This window comes from Stegodyphus dumicola, chromosome 4, assembly GCF_044657685.1.
Source record: "Stegodyphus dumicola isolate Sdum_Otavi_A_Nest chromosome 4, ASM4465768v1".
In the NCBI taxonomy this organism is placed as follows: Eukaryota; Metazoa; Arthropoda; class Arachnida; order Araneae; family Eresidae; genus Stegodyphus; species Stegodyphus dumicola.
In genome coordinates this window covers 10194399-10206707 of record NC_140771.1, presented here as the reverse complement: position 1 = coordinate 10206707, position 12309 = coordinate 10194399, and the positions used below count along the sequence as shown (strand labels likewise).

The 12309-nt window shown below is 32.1% G+C and overlaps 1 protein-coding gene and 1 non-coding gene across 2 annotated transcripts in view; both read right to left on the bottom strand.

The window, feature by feature from the left end:
- LOC118187691 (uncharacterized) overlaps positions 1 to 10699 on the bottom strand; it is a 32844-nt gene extending 22145 nt beyond the window's left edge. The window contains exons 1-2 of the mRNA XM_035357972.2: positions 10541 to 10699; positions 4029 to 4184 (exon numbers count right to left, since the gene is read on the bottom strand). Coding sequence (XP_035213863.1) covers positions 4029 to 4095 — 67 coding nt within the window. The 5' untranslated portion in view covers positions 4096 to 4184; positions 10541 to 10699. The remainder of the gene's footprint in view (positions 1 to 4028; positions 4185 to 10540) is intronic.
- Positions 9843 to 9956, bottom strand: TRNAL-CAA (transfer RNA leucine (anticodon CAA)). The gene is made up of 2 exons: positions 9919 to 9956; positions 9843 to 9888 (listed from the first exon to the last, which is right to left on the bottom strand). It is a non-coding gene; the product is annotated as a tRNA-Leu (tRNA).
- Positions 10700 to 12309: the final 1610 nt, after the last annotated feature.

Sequence of the window (12309 nt, the reverse complement as noted above, 5' to 3'; positions counted from 1 at the left end):
AATTATCTCCAGGGCGCAACACTGTGTATCGGAAATTCTAAAGATATGATCATTTTAAAATTATTTTGGGATATTGGTATTGAACTGAATTTTATGGCTTAAGTGCGAAGAACATGATATTTAATAAACAAAGGTAACACACAAAATGTTAAATAAAAAGCCCCTCTGGGAGTAATGTAAATTCCTTTGCAACTACGACGCGAATGATTTTTTCTTCAAAATCTTCAAAACTTTTTCTGTTTTCTACATTTATTTATACTTAAACGTTGTTATCTTAAGCCATGTCTTTGCAACCATGGTCCTTTGAAACATGCCTAAGAATCCATTATCAAGTTTATATCTATTATGCTATCATCTTGTTACAACAAATTTAAACATCTTTCCCCTCGATGCGCAATAGAGAGGCCATTAAATGACTCATCACTAACAAAAAAATCTGATGTGTGCACCACATGACTTCCTTGTACGGAATATTAAATTATACCCATTTTTTCTTGCATTTCATTTAAACTTATTGGATTGAATTAAATCTACTTCGACGATAGCGCATAAACTACAATAGAATAAATGCACTCTTTAATGTTCCGTATATTTGTTTCCCACGGCGACATTCTGGCACTAGGTTCACTTAACAGCGTTACATTTCGTCCATATTATAACTCAGAATGCATATAAATTTATATCATCTTAAGAATGATCTAATTGTTGCCACATGTTCTATTCAAATACTATAATAAATCTATAACGATGTATACAAGAAATTAAGCAAAGAATAACAACCAAAAAAAACCAGTTTTTCACAGATGATTCAGTATTTCTCATTCAATTAATTCAGTTCTCGCTTCGCGACAAGGCAAAAATACATAAAAACTCAAGATGTCTGTATTGAAAATTATGAAGTAAATCTTAAATACTTATTTCCTCGAATAAATTTTAGAAATGATTAAACATGATTTAATTCGCAATAATAAAAGAAGGCGTTATCTTTGCTATAGCGAAGCTTACTTTCTGTATATTGGCAACAAATCTACTATTCTGCTGTTTCAAATCTAAACAAGCAATGGCCACTATGGCAAAACTTATTACGCTTAGCGTCACTTAAACAACTTTTAAATTGTTAATAATTCTAAAAATACTGCATACAGATTTACTAAAGGCGTAAAAGCCTTAACCTGAAGATAAGAACAGCATAATTAAATAATTTTGAAAGCAAAAAATGCACAATTTACAAGCGTATAAGAATAAAGAAACTGAGATCACTGAGCCGAGTAACAAAGTGGATATATATAGTATATATTTATATACTTTTAGTGCAACCGATTGCAACCAAAATACGAGGTGCACATCTACATGTTATAGCAGTCCTATATACAAAATTTCAACGTTCTGAGGTACTCGTTTTTGAGTTATGCAAGATACATACGTACGTACGTACAGACGCCAAGAAAAATTCTCTTCAGAATTCATTTTAAATTAGTTTTACAATATTTTGATGGGAAAAGAGTCCTTTATTCTGTCCCTTAGGTACAGATGTCACGCAAAAACTTCGTTAAATTCCATTCGATAGCGGTGGAAATGGATATTTGCGTTGAAATATGATGCCTGAAATTTTTCGCGATTATAATACTTCCTTACCAAAAAAAAAAAAAAAAAAAAAAAAACCAAACACTGATAAGAGAATTGGTGAATGTTACTAATTTTCTTTGCACCTTTTTTAATGTTACTATATTTTAATTACGGTTTCTTTAAATTAACTGACAGGGGTGGTTACAGACAGAGACGGTTAACAGAGATCTAGGTTGGTAAAGTCGCAGTAAATAAAGGTTCCACCGTATACTATCATTTGAAGAAAGCATTTGCTATAAGTCTCGTGGGCAAGCGATCCAATACAATAAATCCTAAGCTATGTCTTGAAAGATTCTTTTCTTTGATAAGTGTACATGTGGTTTTAAATGGTAATGAAATAATATCCCAGCAAATTTTTCTTGACTATTTGATTTTGCCCTTTTGAACGACTCATTTTAAATCTAAAATTTTATATTTTGTTTTATATCTTTAATTTCTGATGAAAATTGATTATTAAAGTATCAGGCATATTGTAACTGCTTAAATTATTTCAGATATTAAAATGAAATCAGCATATAATATCAGAATGCAGTTTCTTTTAATCTTACGACTGTTAATTTTTTTTAATCTTATTTAACTTTTTTTAAAATTTAATCGTAAATTTTTCGAGCTGTTGAATGACATTCTGAATTTTATTTTAAACCTTTAATTTAACCTAAACTTTATTATATAAACTGAATGTTTAAAATACAAGGATTCAAAACGTATTACTAAAATGTTCTAATAGTGAAACGTGAAACACATAAACAGTATTAACAAGTCTTGTTACCTTGTTTTTGTTATTTTAGGTCAAGAAAATGAAATCAGTTCTTAAAAACCTTTACAACTGATGATATCTAAATCTTCAGTTCCTAATCAAAAATAGCTAGAAAAAAAAAAGAAAATCTTAAAGCTTCCAGATTGTAGATTACGCCCAAAAGAGCGGTTTTTTTTTTTTTTTTTTTTTTTTTTAATGTTTTCGGTGTTACCTTTATTTATTAAATATCATGTTCTTCGCACTTAAACAATATAAAATTCAATTCAACAGCAATATCACAAAATATTGTTACAAATTTTGTATTTAGATAGCTAATGTTAGTAGAATTATAATTAAAACTGACGTATTTCCCCGTGCATTGCAGCATGAGACATATTTTAAGAGAACGCTACGCTAAAAAAAAGTAAAAATACAAGAGCACGTGCATTTAACATTTAATAAATAGATATCTCGTAATTTATATTTAAATTGAATAAATGTAATTGACTACTGTGTTAGCTGTAACCGTAATTCTACTCTTTTGCTTTCCAGAAATCTCGAGAAGCAAAGAAATTATTAGAACTCTCTCCGGACCGATTACCAAACTTTAAAAAGCCGGAGAGAAACATCTCAGCTCAGTTGCTTACTTAGCTGCTGTAATTTTGTTGATCGGATTAGTTTTCTCTGCGCTTTGGATTGCGTGCTATTTAACGTTTCAGTAATTTAAAGTATAGCTACTTTAAATTTTGCGTGATATTGTGATATTGCGTATATTGCGGGATATTGTGATATTGTACGAATACCTTTGAGAAAAAATTCCAGCATTTTGTTATATTTCGTTTGATAGAAATTAATTTTATTAACCTTTTATCGCATTTGTGTATTCAATCTATTACAAACCCGTACGCAACAATATTTCAAAACAACAAAACAGCATATCCCGATACACAGTTGGAGATAAAAATGTTTTTTTTTTCGTACAGTGTTGCCATTACTCAATTTGAAATCGTTGAGTTTGCTAATTAAAAATTCGTTAAAGTTTTACAAAATTTGAAATAGATAATAAAGCAAATTCGAAATTCAAAATTCGGGCTTCCAAGTGCCCATGTTCGTTTGGAAGACTACGTTATTCAAAATTTGATGGCTCTAGGTACCGTTGTTTTTTTGCAATGTGAGAAATATGCATGAAGATGCTTCATTACTTAGTTTCTTTAAGTATAACACATGGCGGTAATATTTGCTGGCAACAGTTTGAAAAGTGAATCAACGCAGAAAGTGGAACGACGCAAAATGCCGCTTTGAGACTAATTACCCTTTGGGTCTAAGGCCTATTTAGGCTAATAATTCTTCATTACTGTAACTGAATATTATAGCTATGAATTCCTTTAAAAAAATGGATTTCTTCTCTTACAGCACTTGAAATCAAAGGTGTGCTTTTTGTTCGAATTTATGTTGACTTGAGGTAAGAAAATGGTTACGCACAGTAATTAATTTTCATTTCTTATTTCGAAGATTTTATGGACAGATTTTACGGGATTTTACGGCGAGTTTAATACATATAAATTCTCAGAACGACGAGTTAATAATTTCATAATACATTACAATATATAAGTTATAGTTAAAAATATATTCCATAAATATTGACATTCATTTATATTAAGCTTACCAAATTGTCCTCTAAAATATTCTGATGTAGACCCTTTATGAAAATGAATATTCCTTATCTTATTCATCGTCCTCGTTCTCAGTTCCACCAATATTGTAGGTTAGGTATTCCGATAATTTCTCATGAGTATTTCATTTCCACTGATGCTGTGTCTCACTATCAGAAAATTGAGATAAGCACTCTTTGTTGAATGGTACAATTCTTCTACATAGAAAAGCAATTTGACTAATGTAACATTTAAGTGAAATTCTATCTTTGAAACGTATTGCAGTTCCTACAACATAACAGTAATCTCAAAATATTTTCATAACAAATTCATGATCAATAGAAATGCGTAATGACGCAAAGTATCTTGAAAAGCACTCAATTATTCAAAAGAATAATCACAATAAATAAAAACTGCACCGTAAATAATGAAATTAGACAGAAATAAAACTGAAATTTCAGATATTCTGTAAAAAAATTAAATAAAATTTTTGGAATCTGAGATTTATTCATTTAATCATTTATTTTATGTTAATTCTTTTCTGCAAATTTTCCGTTGATATTTGCAAAAATATTATGTTTTCTGTATATTTGTTGAATATGGAGCAATAATTCCAGTGGCTTTCAGCCTAGATAATATACAGGGTGATTATAATTAAAGTTTAAGTTTCAAAACGCTATAAAAAAAGAACCACTGATGAAAATGATGTGAAATTTGAAAGGAATGTTATTGAAGAAGGCGGAACGAGTATGGCAGAAGAAAAAATTTAGTTTCGAAAGTTAGCAACAGATGGCGCTGTAAGCGACAGAATCACGACGAGAAACGAGAAATGTTTCGTAAAACAACGGCTAAGGTGGAAGTTACACATTAAAACGCATTGACAAATTAGAATTGTTGAATAATTTTATTTGCATGACTGTACATATCACATCGGAAGGGACAAATCGGTTGGTTTCAAGAGTTTTGCGGCGGCATACCGCTTACGAACCATTCATCAAAGAAGTTCGGAACTGTCGCAAAACATGTTCAATATGATGTCCACCGTTGTGTGCAACAAGTTGAAAGCGACAAACAGCATGTTCCACAACGGATCGCAGTGTCTCCGGTGTGATGTTCAGAATGTTTTGCGAAATGCGTGCCTTTAATTCCGCTAAATTTGCAATTGGAGCATGGAACACAACATCCTTCAGATATTCCCACAACCAGAAATCACACGGAGTAAGATCAGGCGATCGGGACGGCCAGGCTGTAGGGAAATGACGGCTGATAATTCGAGCATTTCCGAAATGGCGCCTCAGCAGCTGCTTCACGGGATATGCAATGTGCGGAGGAGCGCCATCTTGCATAAAAATGATTTCATTCACACATCCACGCTGTTGCAGAGCTGGAATCACGTGGTTGCGCAAAAGAGACGCATACCTCTGACCAGTGACGATTGCGGTAACAGGACCGGAAGCACCCGTCTGCTCGAAAAAATATGGTTGTAGGATGACTAATGCCGTAAAGCCACACCATACCGTGACCTTTTCAGGATGAAGTGGTACGGGGTGCGTTGCCAGTGGATTTTCTGTTGCCCATATTCGACAATTCTGGGTATTCACGTATCCTGTCATATGGAAATGGGCTTATGGTCATATGGTCATATGGAAAGTGGATAATGAATGGCCGTGGAAAATTTCCAACGTCTCCCTAGCTGTCAGGTCAGAAGGAAGCAACTCCTGCACATGGCCAATTTTGTACGGATAGCATTGCAGGATGTTTCGTACCTGTCGTTTCGAATTTTTGCATCATTTTCTTTAGACCTACGACACTCATTGGACCAACGCCTTCTTTTATACCCTTCAGTGTCCTGAATTTTTGCAGAGCTACTCTTGCACAATCATCATTCTTGTAATACAGCTTTACCAGCAGAGCGCGGTCCTGCAGTGAAACACCCATGGCGAATGCCTGAGTCGCGAAATAAGGAACAGCCTGGTACCTGGCGGCTTTATAACACTGAAATTTAACTAACATTTTAATTTACGTCTTCTTCCGCTTGCAGCGCCATCTGTTGGTAACTTTTGAAACTAAATTTTTTCTTCTGCCATACGCTTTCCGCCTTCTTCAATAACATTCCTTTCAAATTTGACGTCATTTTCATGAGTGGTTCTTTTTTTATAGCGTTTTGAAACTTAAACTTTAATTATAATCACCCTGTATAATGCCAGTTACTAGACAACAATAAAGACAGGCTTAACCAGAAAGTTTATCAACCTCAGAAGCAGCAATAAAAAGGCTATTGTAAAAGAAAAGTCGCTAGAAAAAGAAAAGTTGATTCTCGTTCCTTGATCTGTCAGTTTTGGCAAAAGAGAACAAGATGCAGAGTTTTCATGTAACGAAATAACCCTGATAAAGCAATGGCAAGCCGCCGCATAAACATTTTCCGTGACATCGCCATGTCTTATCTCAGAAACATTTTAAAACGAATCATTTTGTTAACGTTACATTTTGAACGAAACTGACGCCCAGTCTGTCCCAAACGAAGTCGAATGTTGCTTAACTCTTTGAGGTGCAGGAAAAGGCAATTAACTTTGTCAGCAAAACTCTTGTTTTATTTACCGTATCAGGCTTTACAGTGAAATTATTTGCGACAATTACACATATTTTATCCAAGACGCGTGAAAAAAATGACCACATCTGGTGGTTAGTGTCAGTGACCACCAGGGGTGTGGAGTCGGAGTCGGGTGGATTTTGGTGTGAAAGGAGTCGGAGTTGGAGTCGCTAAAAAACACATCGACTCCGACTCCAGTTTTTTGAACAGTTTGAATTTGAAATGAAATTAAAGTGAATTGAAAAAAAAAATTAATAACAAACTGAGCTAATACTTTTATTTATGGACTATATATATATACATTAATAAATAGTTATTTTCTATTTTTTTTTGACATATTAGTAAATAAATATAAGGGAACGGTATCGACGTGATATCTGCCATTATTGATTAAACTGATTCATTTAGTTACTGATCTCATTGGTGAATTGAGGCAAGCAACAAGAACTCCCAAAATGGATGACATTCTTAGGAAGCGAGCAGGAAAAGAAGTAACGCAATCGAAAAGTACATATTTGATGATATAAGTGGTTGTTAGAATTAAGAACTTTTTCAGAAGATGTAAATAATCCTAATATTTCACTAACAGAAAGACTGTGGAATGATCTTGCCGAATTGGAAACTCTTCTTTCTATACCGTATATAGCCACAAAAAAGCTACAATCTGAATTAACAAGAGGCAATACTGGAAGAATGCGACGTTTGTTCTTTCTGAAATGGAGGGTTTATTGCAGAAGGAATCATTTCTTCAATGAAGAAAAGAGAAACTAGTTCGCTAGACAATAAGATCGCGCTGGGTTCGATATATGTAGATCCAATACGCCGAATTTTGTTGGATGACAAACAAATTAAAAAAGGCAAAGAAAGTCGTCTATGAACTTTCATGAAGAATGAAATTATTCTCAGACCAAGTGGAGTATTCAAATCAGGACAGTCAAACTGCAGATATTGCAACTGAATCTCTATCATTCTCTTGCACTGATGAATTAGATTTTGAGAAATATTTGGATAATATTGAAAAGGCTAAGGCAAAGCGAATGAAAATAAAGAACCAAGAGCCTTTAGATATAAAAATGAAAAAATACAAACAAGATTTATACACGGCTTTTGAAGAAATAGATACTAAATATGATTGCTCTTGCAAAACACCTCTTTTAGAACTTACAAAAATCTATCCTGAAAAGTTAAAACAGCCGTACCAGTAACAGCTCTTCTTCCTACTCAAGTCAGTGTGGAAAGACTATTCTCAATTTTGAAGTTTATCAAATCGGATCTATGGTACTCTAACAAACAAGATCTTGTCGAAGTTTCAGTTAAAGTAGCCGTATCAGTAACAGCTCTTCTTCCTACACTCAAGTCAACGTGGAAAGACTATTATCAATTTTGAAGTCTATCAAATCGGATCTATGGTCCTCTAACAAAGAATATCTTGTCGAAGTTTTACCATTTCTTAGAAATTACTAATGCCAGTTTTTCCATTTCATAATAAATGCTAATTAATATAAAAAAACGCCTGTGATAAATATAGAAAGGTAGTGGTTTATTCATTTGACAATGCAATTAAATTAATAGACTTCGTTGCTTAGGCACCAAACGATTTTATTATTCGCTTTATAAAATTGTAGATGAATTCTGTAAATAAAATTATTTAAACCATTATTCCCATTAAATTATTTTTCTAATGATCCTATCAATTTTAAATAAAACTTTATTGTATAAAAGCCTTTTTTAATTGCATTTATTTATCTGAGATTTAATTATTTCCATTGGTTACGGACTCCTGCACAAAGTATACTGATATAAACGTTGAAGTAACTAATCATCTATGATCCAAGAATGGAGTAGCCTGTTTTACTCCTATGCGGAAAATTTACAGTTTACGAACTTTTTGGACGACGAACCGCCTTCAGGAACGAATTAAATTCGTGAACTGATATTTCACTGTACTTACATTATTTGCAAAGAAATTACAATATGTCCTTTAAATACTAAAAGATAGAAAACAAAGGATTAACGTAATATAGAACTGTGGTTAGGAAGAAAACTACTTTCAGCATTTTGGTCAATATGAAATTTATATTTATAAGCCCAAAGGGGTAATTTGCCTAGAAGAACTATTAATTTCGTTTTGGCATTTTGCGTCGTCCACCATAAAACGGAATTTCACTTTTCAAATTGCTGCCACCAAATATTAGAGCCCTGCATTATATTTAAAGAAATTAAATAATGAAAATTTTTCATGAATCTATGTATGTGTATCGCACTGTGAAAAAACAACTGTACCTAGGGACATCAAATTTTGAATAGCATAGTCTTCCACTCGAATATGGGTGTCTGGAAGCCCAAATTTGGAATTTCTTTTATTATCTATTTCCTATTTTGGAAAACTTTAACGAATTTTTGAATAACAAACTCAACGATTACAAAGCCAGCAAAGCCAATACTGAACGGGGAGGGTAATTATCTCCAGCGCGCGAGACTGTGTATCGGAAATTCTAAAAATGTGCTCTTTTTAAATATTTTGTGACATTGCTGTTGAATTGAATTTTATGGTTTAAGTGCGAAGAACATGGCATTGGGTAAATAAAGGTAACACATAACACGTTAAAAAAAAAAACGCTCCTTTGGGCATAATGTAAAATCTAAAAACTTGCAGGTTTTTTTTTTTTTTTTTTATTTATTTATTTATTTATTTATTATTTCCAAAATATATATATAATTTATAATTTCAAAAGAAATAACGTTTTTATTGTAATACAAGAGATTTTTGATTAATGATTTAAAATAATTTGAATATTTAAAATTAATTCATAAAACTATTCAAAAACATTCATTAAAATTAATTCATAAATTAACTACTAATTAATAAGTTACTAATCATAATATCAGAATTATTAAATGATAATTTTAGTTACCATTGTAAAATAATCATTAATTAAGTTGATTTTAATATAAAAAGAATAATAAAAGAAAGTTATTCAAACCCAAACAATGAGTAGAGGGAAAAAATGCATGAAGGAAAAAAGTACAGTAAGAATATTATCATCATTATTATTTCGATGAAAGTATTTATTACACGAATTAAAACAGTTTAATTAAAATAATTATACATTCAGAAATATCCGTGAATATAATTTTGAATTACATGGAATGCAATATTCAATAGAATGTTTTTTTTAACAAAATTACTTCACGACATAGCTTCAATTAATTCATCAGCGCAAGAAAATAAAGTCACTGTCAGAAGTGGGATTCGAACCCACGCCCACATACGTGGACCAGAACACTCATACTCTGATACAGAGCAAGGTAACCTTGAGTCTGGCGCCTTAGACCGCTCGGCCATCCTGACATGTCTCGTTAGCTCTAAAATTAATACAAATCCTAAATCTTTCTCGATAATATTATTTATTTGTTTACAGTAGTTTTACTACACTTTTATGACTTAATCCTATTATGTACCTGAATTACGAGATAAAAAAAATCAATATTCTGGTTTCATATTTCTCCAGTTTATTTGATTTATCAAAAAATTAAAAGATAATTTTAATATTTATGAAAGCCATGTATACTGGTATGCTGGTAGCCGCAATAAAAGAAAGATTTGTTGCAGGTTAATTACATCGAGATCTGAATTTTCAATAAAAAATATTTCAGCTACTAAACACGTGCTGCCATCTATGAAGTGGTCTGCGTATGAATAAAAATCCTCATTGTTGTATGATTATAGATGAAAATACAAATATATTTCTATATATTAATGAATTTAGTATTTTTATATAAAGGATAAAAAGTTGCTCATAGACTAAATTTCAAGTATTAAAATTATTCCTTTTTTTTTAATAGTTATGTAGCCAATTAAGATCGCAGGTTAGAAATGCTTTAAACTTCACGTTTTTGAGAAAAGAACTTAAATATGCTGAAAAATTAACTTACCTTCTACCACTTCTTTAAACTGAAAGCAAGTGAATGAGTCGGATACCCAAATTTAAGCGAGCACAAAAAAAAAACCTGTCATCTGACTCATGTAGGTTTGTTTGGTTATAGCAAAGCACGCGAAACTGACCAAAGCCATCTCTTCTGACTCATCTGAAAGTGAAAATAGTGCGTTGAGAATTCAGCTGTTCTAATTAAACTGCTGTTCATTTATCGCTCTTTTGGCGATGAATAAGAAAAGATGAAATGAGAACTTCAAAACTAGGTAAAAGCTGAATTGTCAGTTATTAACTGAAAAATCTGAAAAAGAAATAATGTTCATAAGTATATGATATTCTAAATAAAATAGTTAACCTAAGCTATACTTCGGCAAAGAAAACTGGCACACATAAATTGCCTAAAATAACTGTCTTTTATAATGCAAAAATAATTACTTCGTTACTTTTTATTACATTTAAGTTTTTGCATTTCCTGCCTAAGCTTATATCACAAAATGTAAATGGCAATTAATTTTATTCAGACATTCCTTTTGTAGAAATATTATTTGATATAGTAGTATTTATAAAGTATTTATATATATATAATATTTGCGCTGAATGAATGGAAAAATAAGTGGTACGTCTTATACAAGGGCATAAGTGAAATTTAATGCTACACTTTCTTTTTTGGTGTATGGTAAAAACAGCGTTGAATTTGGTGAGAAAAATTTCAAGTTCAGCAACGGATTGGCGACGTAACTTGAAAGATAGTGAAACTTCCCAGATATTAAATCGACATTAGGAAAGAAAAATGTACTGTTAATTTTAAATGAAGATGCCTCTTCAATTCATAATAACATAATAATTTTTATGTGAAAGTATTATCTTTACCAAAGATTCCCCTTTAGAAACAGGAGTTACGTATAGGCTATCCTATGCGTAACTTATGTAATTATAGCTTATGTAATTGGACTTAAATTCATAATATGAGAATAGAATTTCTTATAATACAAAATATCCTATCTTAATAACGAGACAAAAAAAAAAGGGATAAGGAATTAGGAAAAAAGTGTATAAAATTTAAATAGTGTTATTTAGCCCACCGAATTGCTTATTTACTAATCATTAGAGGCCCACCAGGGGCCGAGCGGTTAAAGTCGCTGAACACTGGTAGTTCGATCCGAGATTCAAATCTCGCGAACGGGGTGGCAGCAAGGGCATTTTCGTGGCTTTCCCCATGTGTAAAGGGCCGTTCACACTGGGGTTTATCTGAGCTAACGTAGACATCCGATATAATCGACTCATCTCCAAAACCAGTTTTTCCCCATAGTGTAGCGAGTTGAAAAATCAGAACTGCAAGATATAGCGGAGATAGTCGACACATCGAACTAACTCTGTTAACTTAGATAAACCCCAGTGTGAATGACCCTTAACATGTATATGAGTCAGTTTCCCGTAGAAAGTCGAGCTCCAGCTCCCACGTTTTGAATGAAATCATTATATAAATAAGCGTCCCAGATAAAATGAGCTCCAATATTTTTATTTATTATTTGTCTTAAATTAAATTAATTTATATACACTATTAGACAAAAAAAAAAAAAAAAAAAAAAAAAAAAAACGACGCACCGAGAAGAAATAAAGCAAATTAAACACAAATTGATATGCATACAAGTTTCGACGGAAAATGCAAATTTTACATTTTGGCTGCCAATGAATGAACGGTTGTTGCTACAGCGCATCTGATCTGCGCAACTGGCAGGATATTTAAGAGGAGAAATTACGATTCCTGGT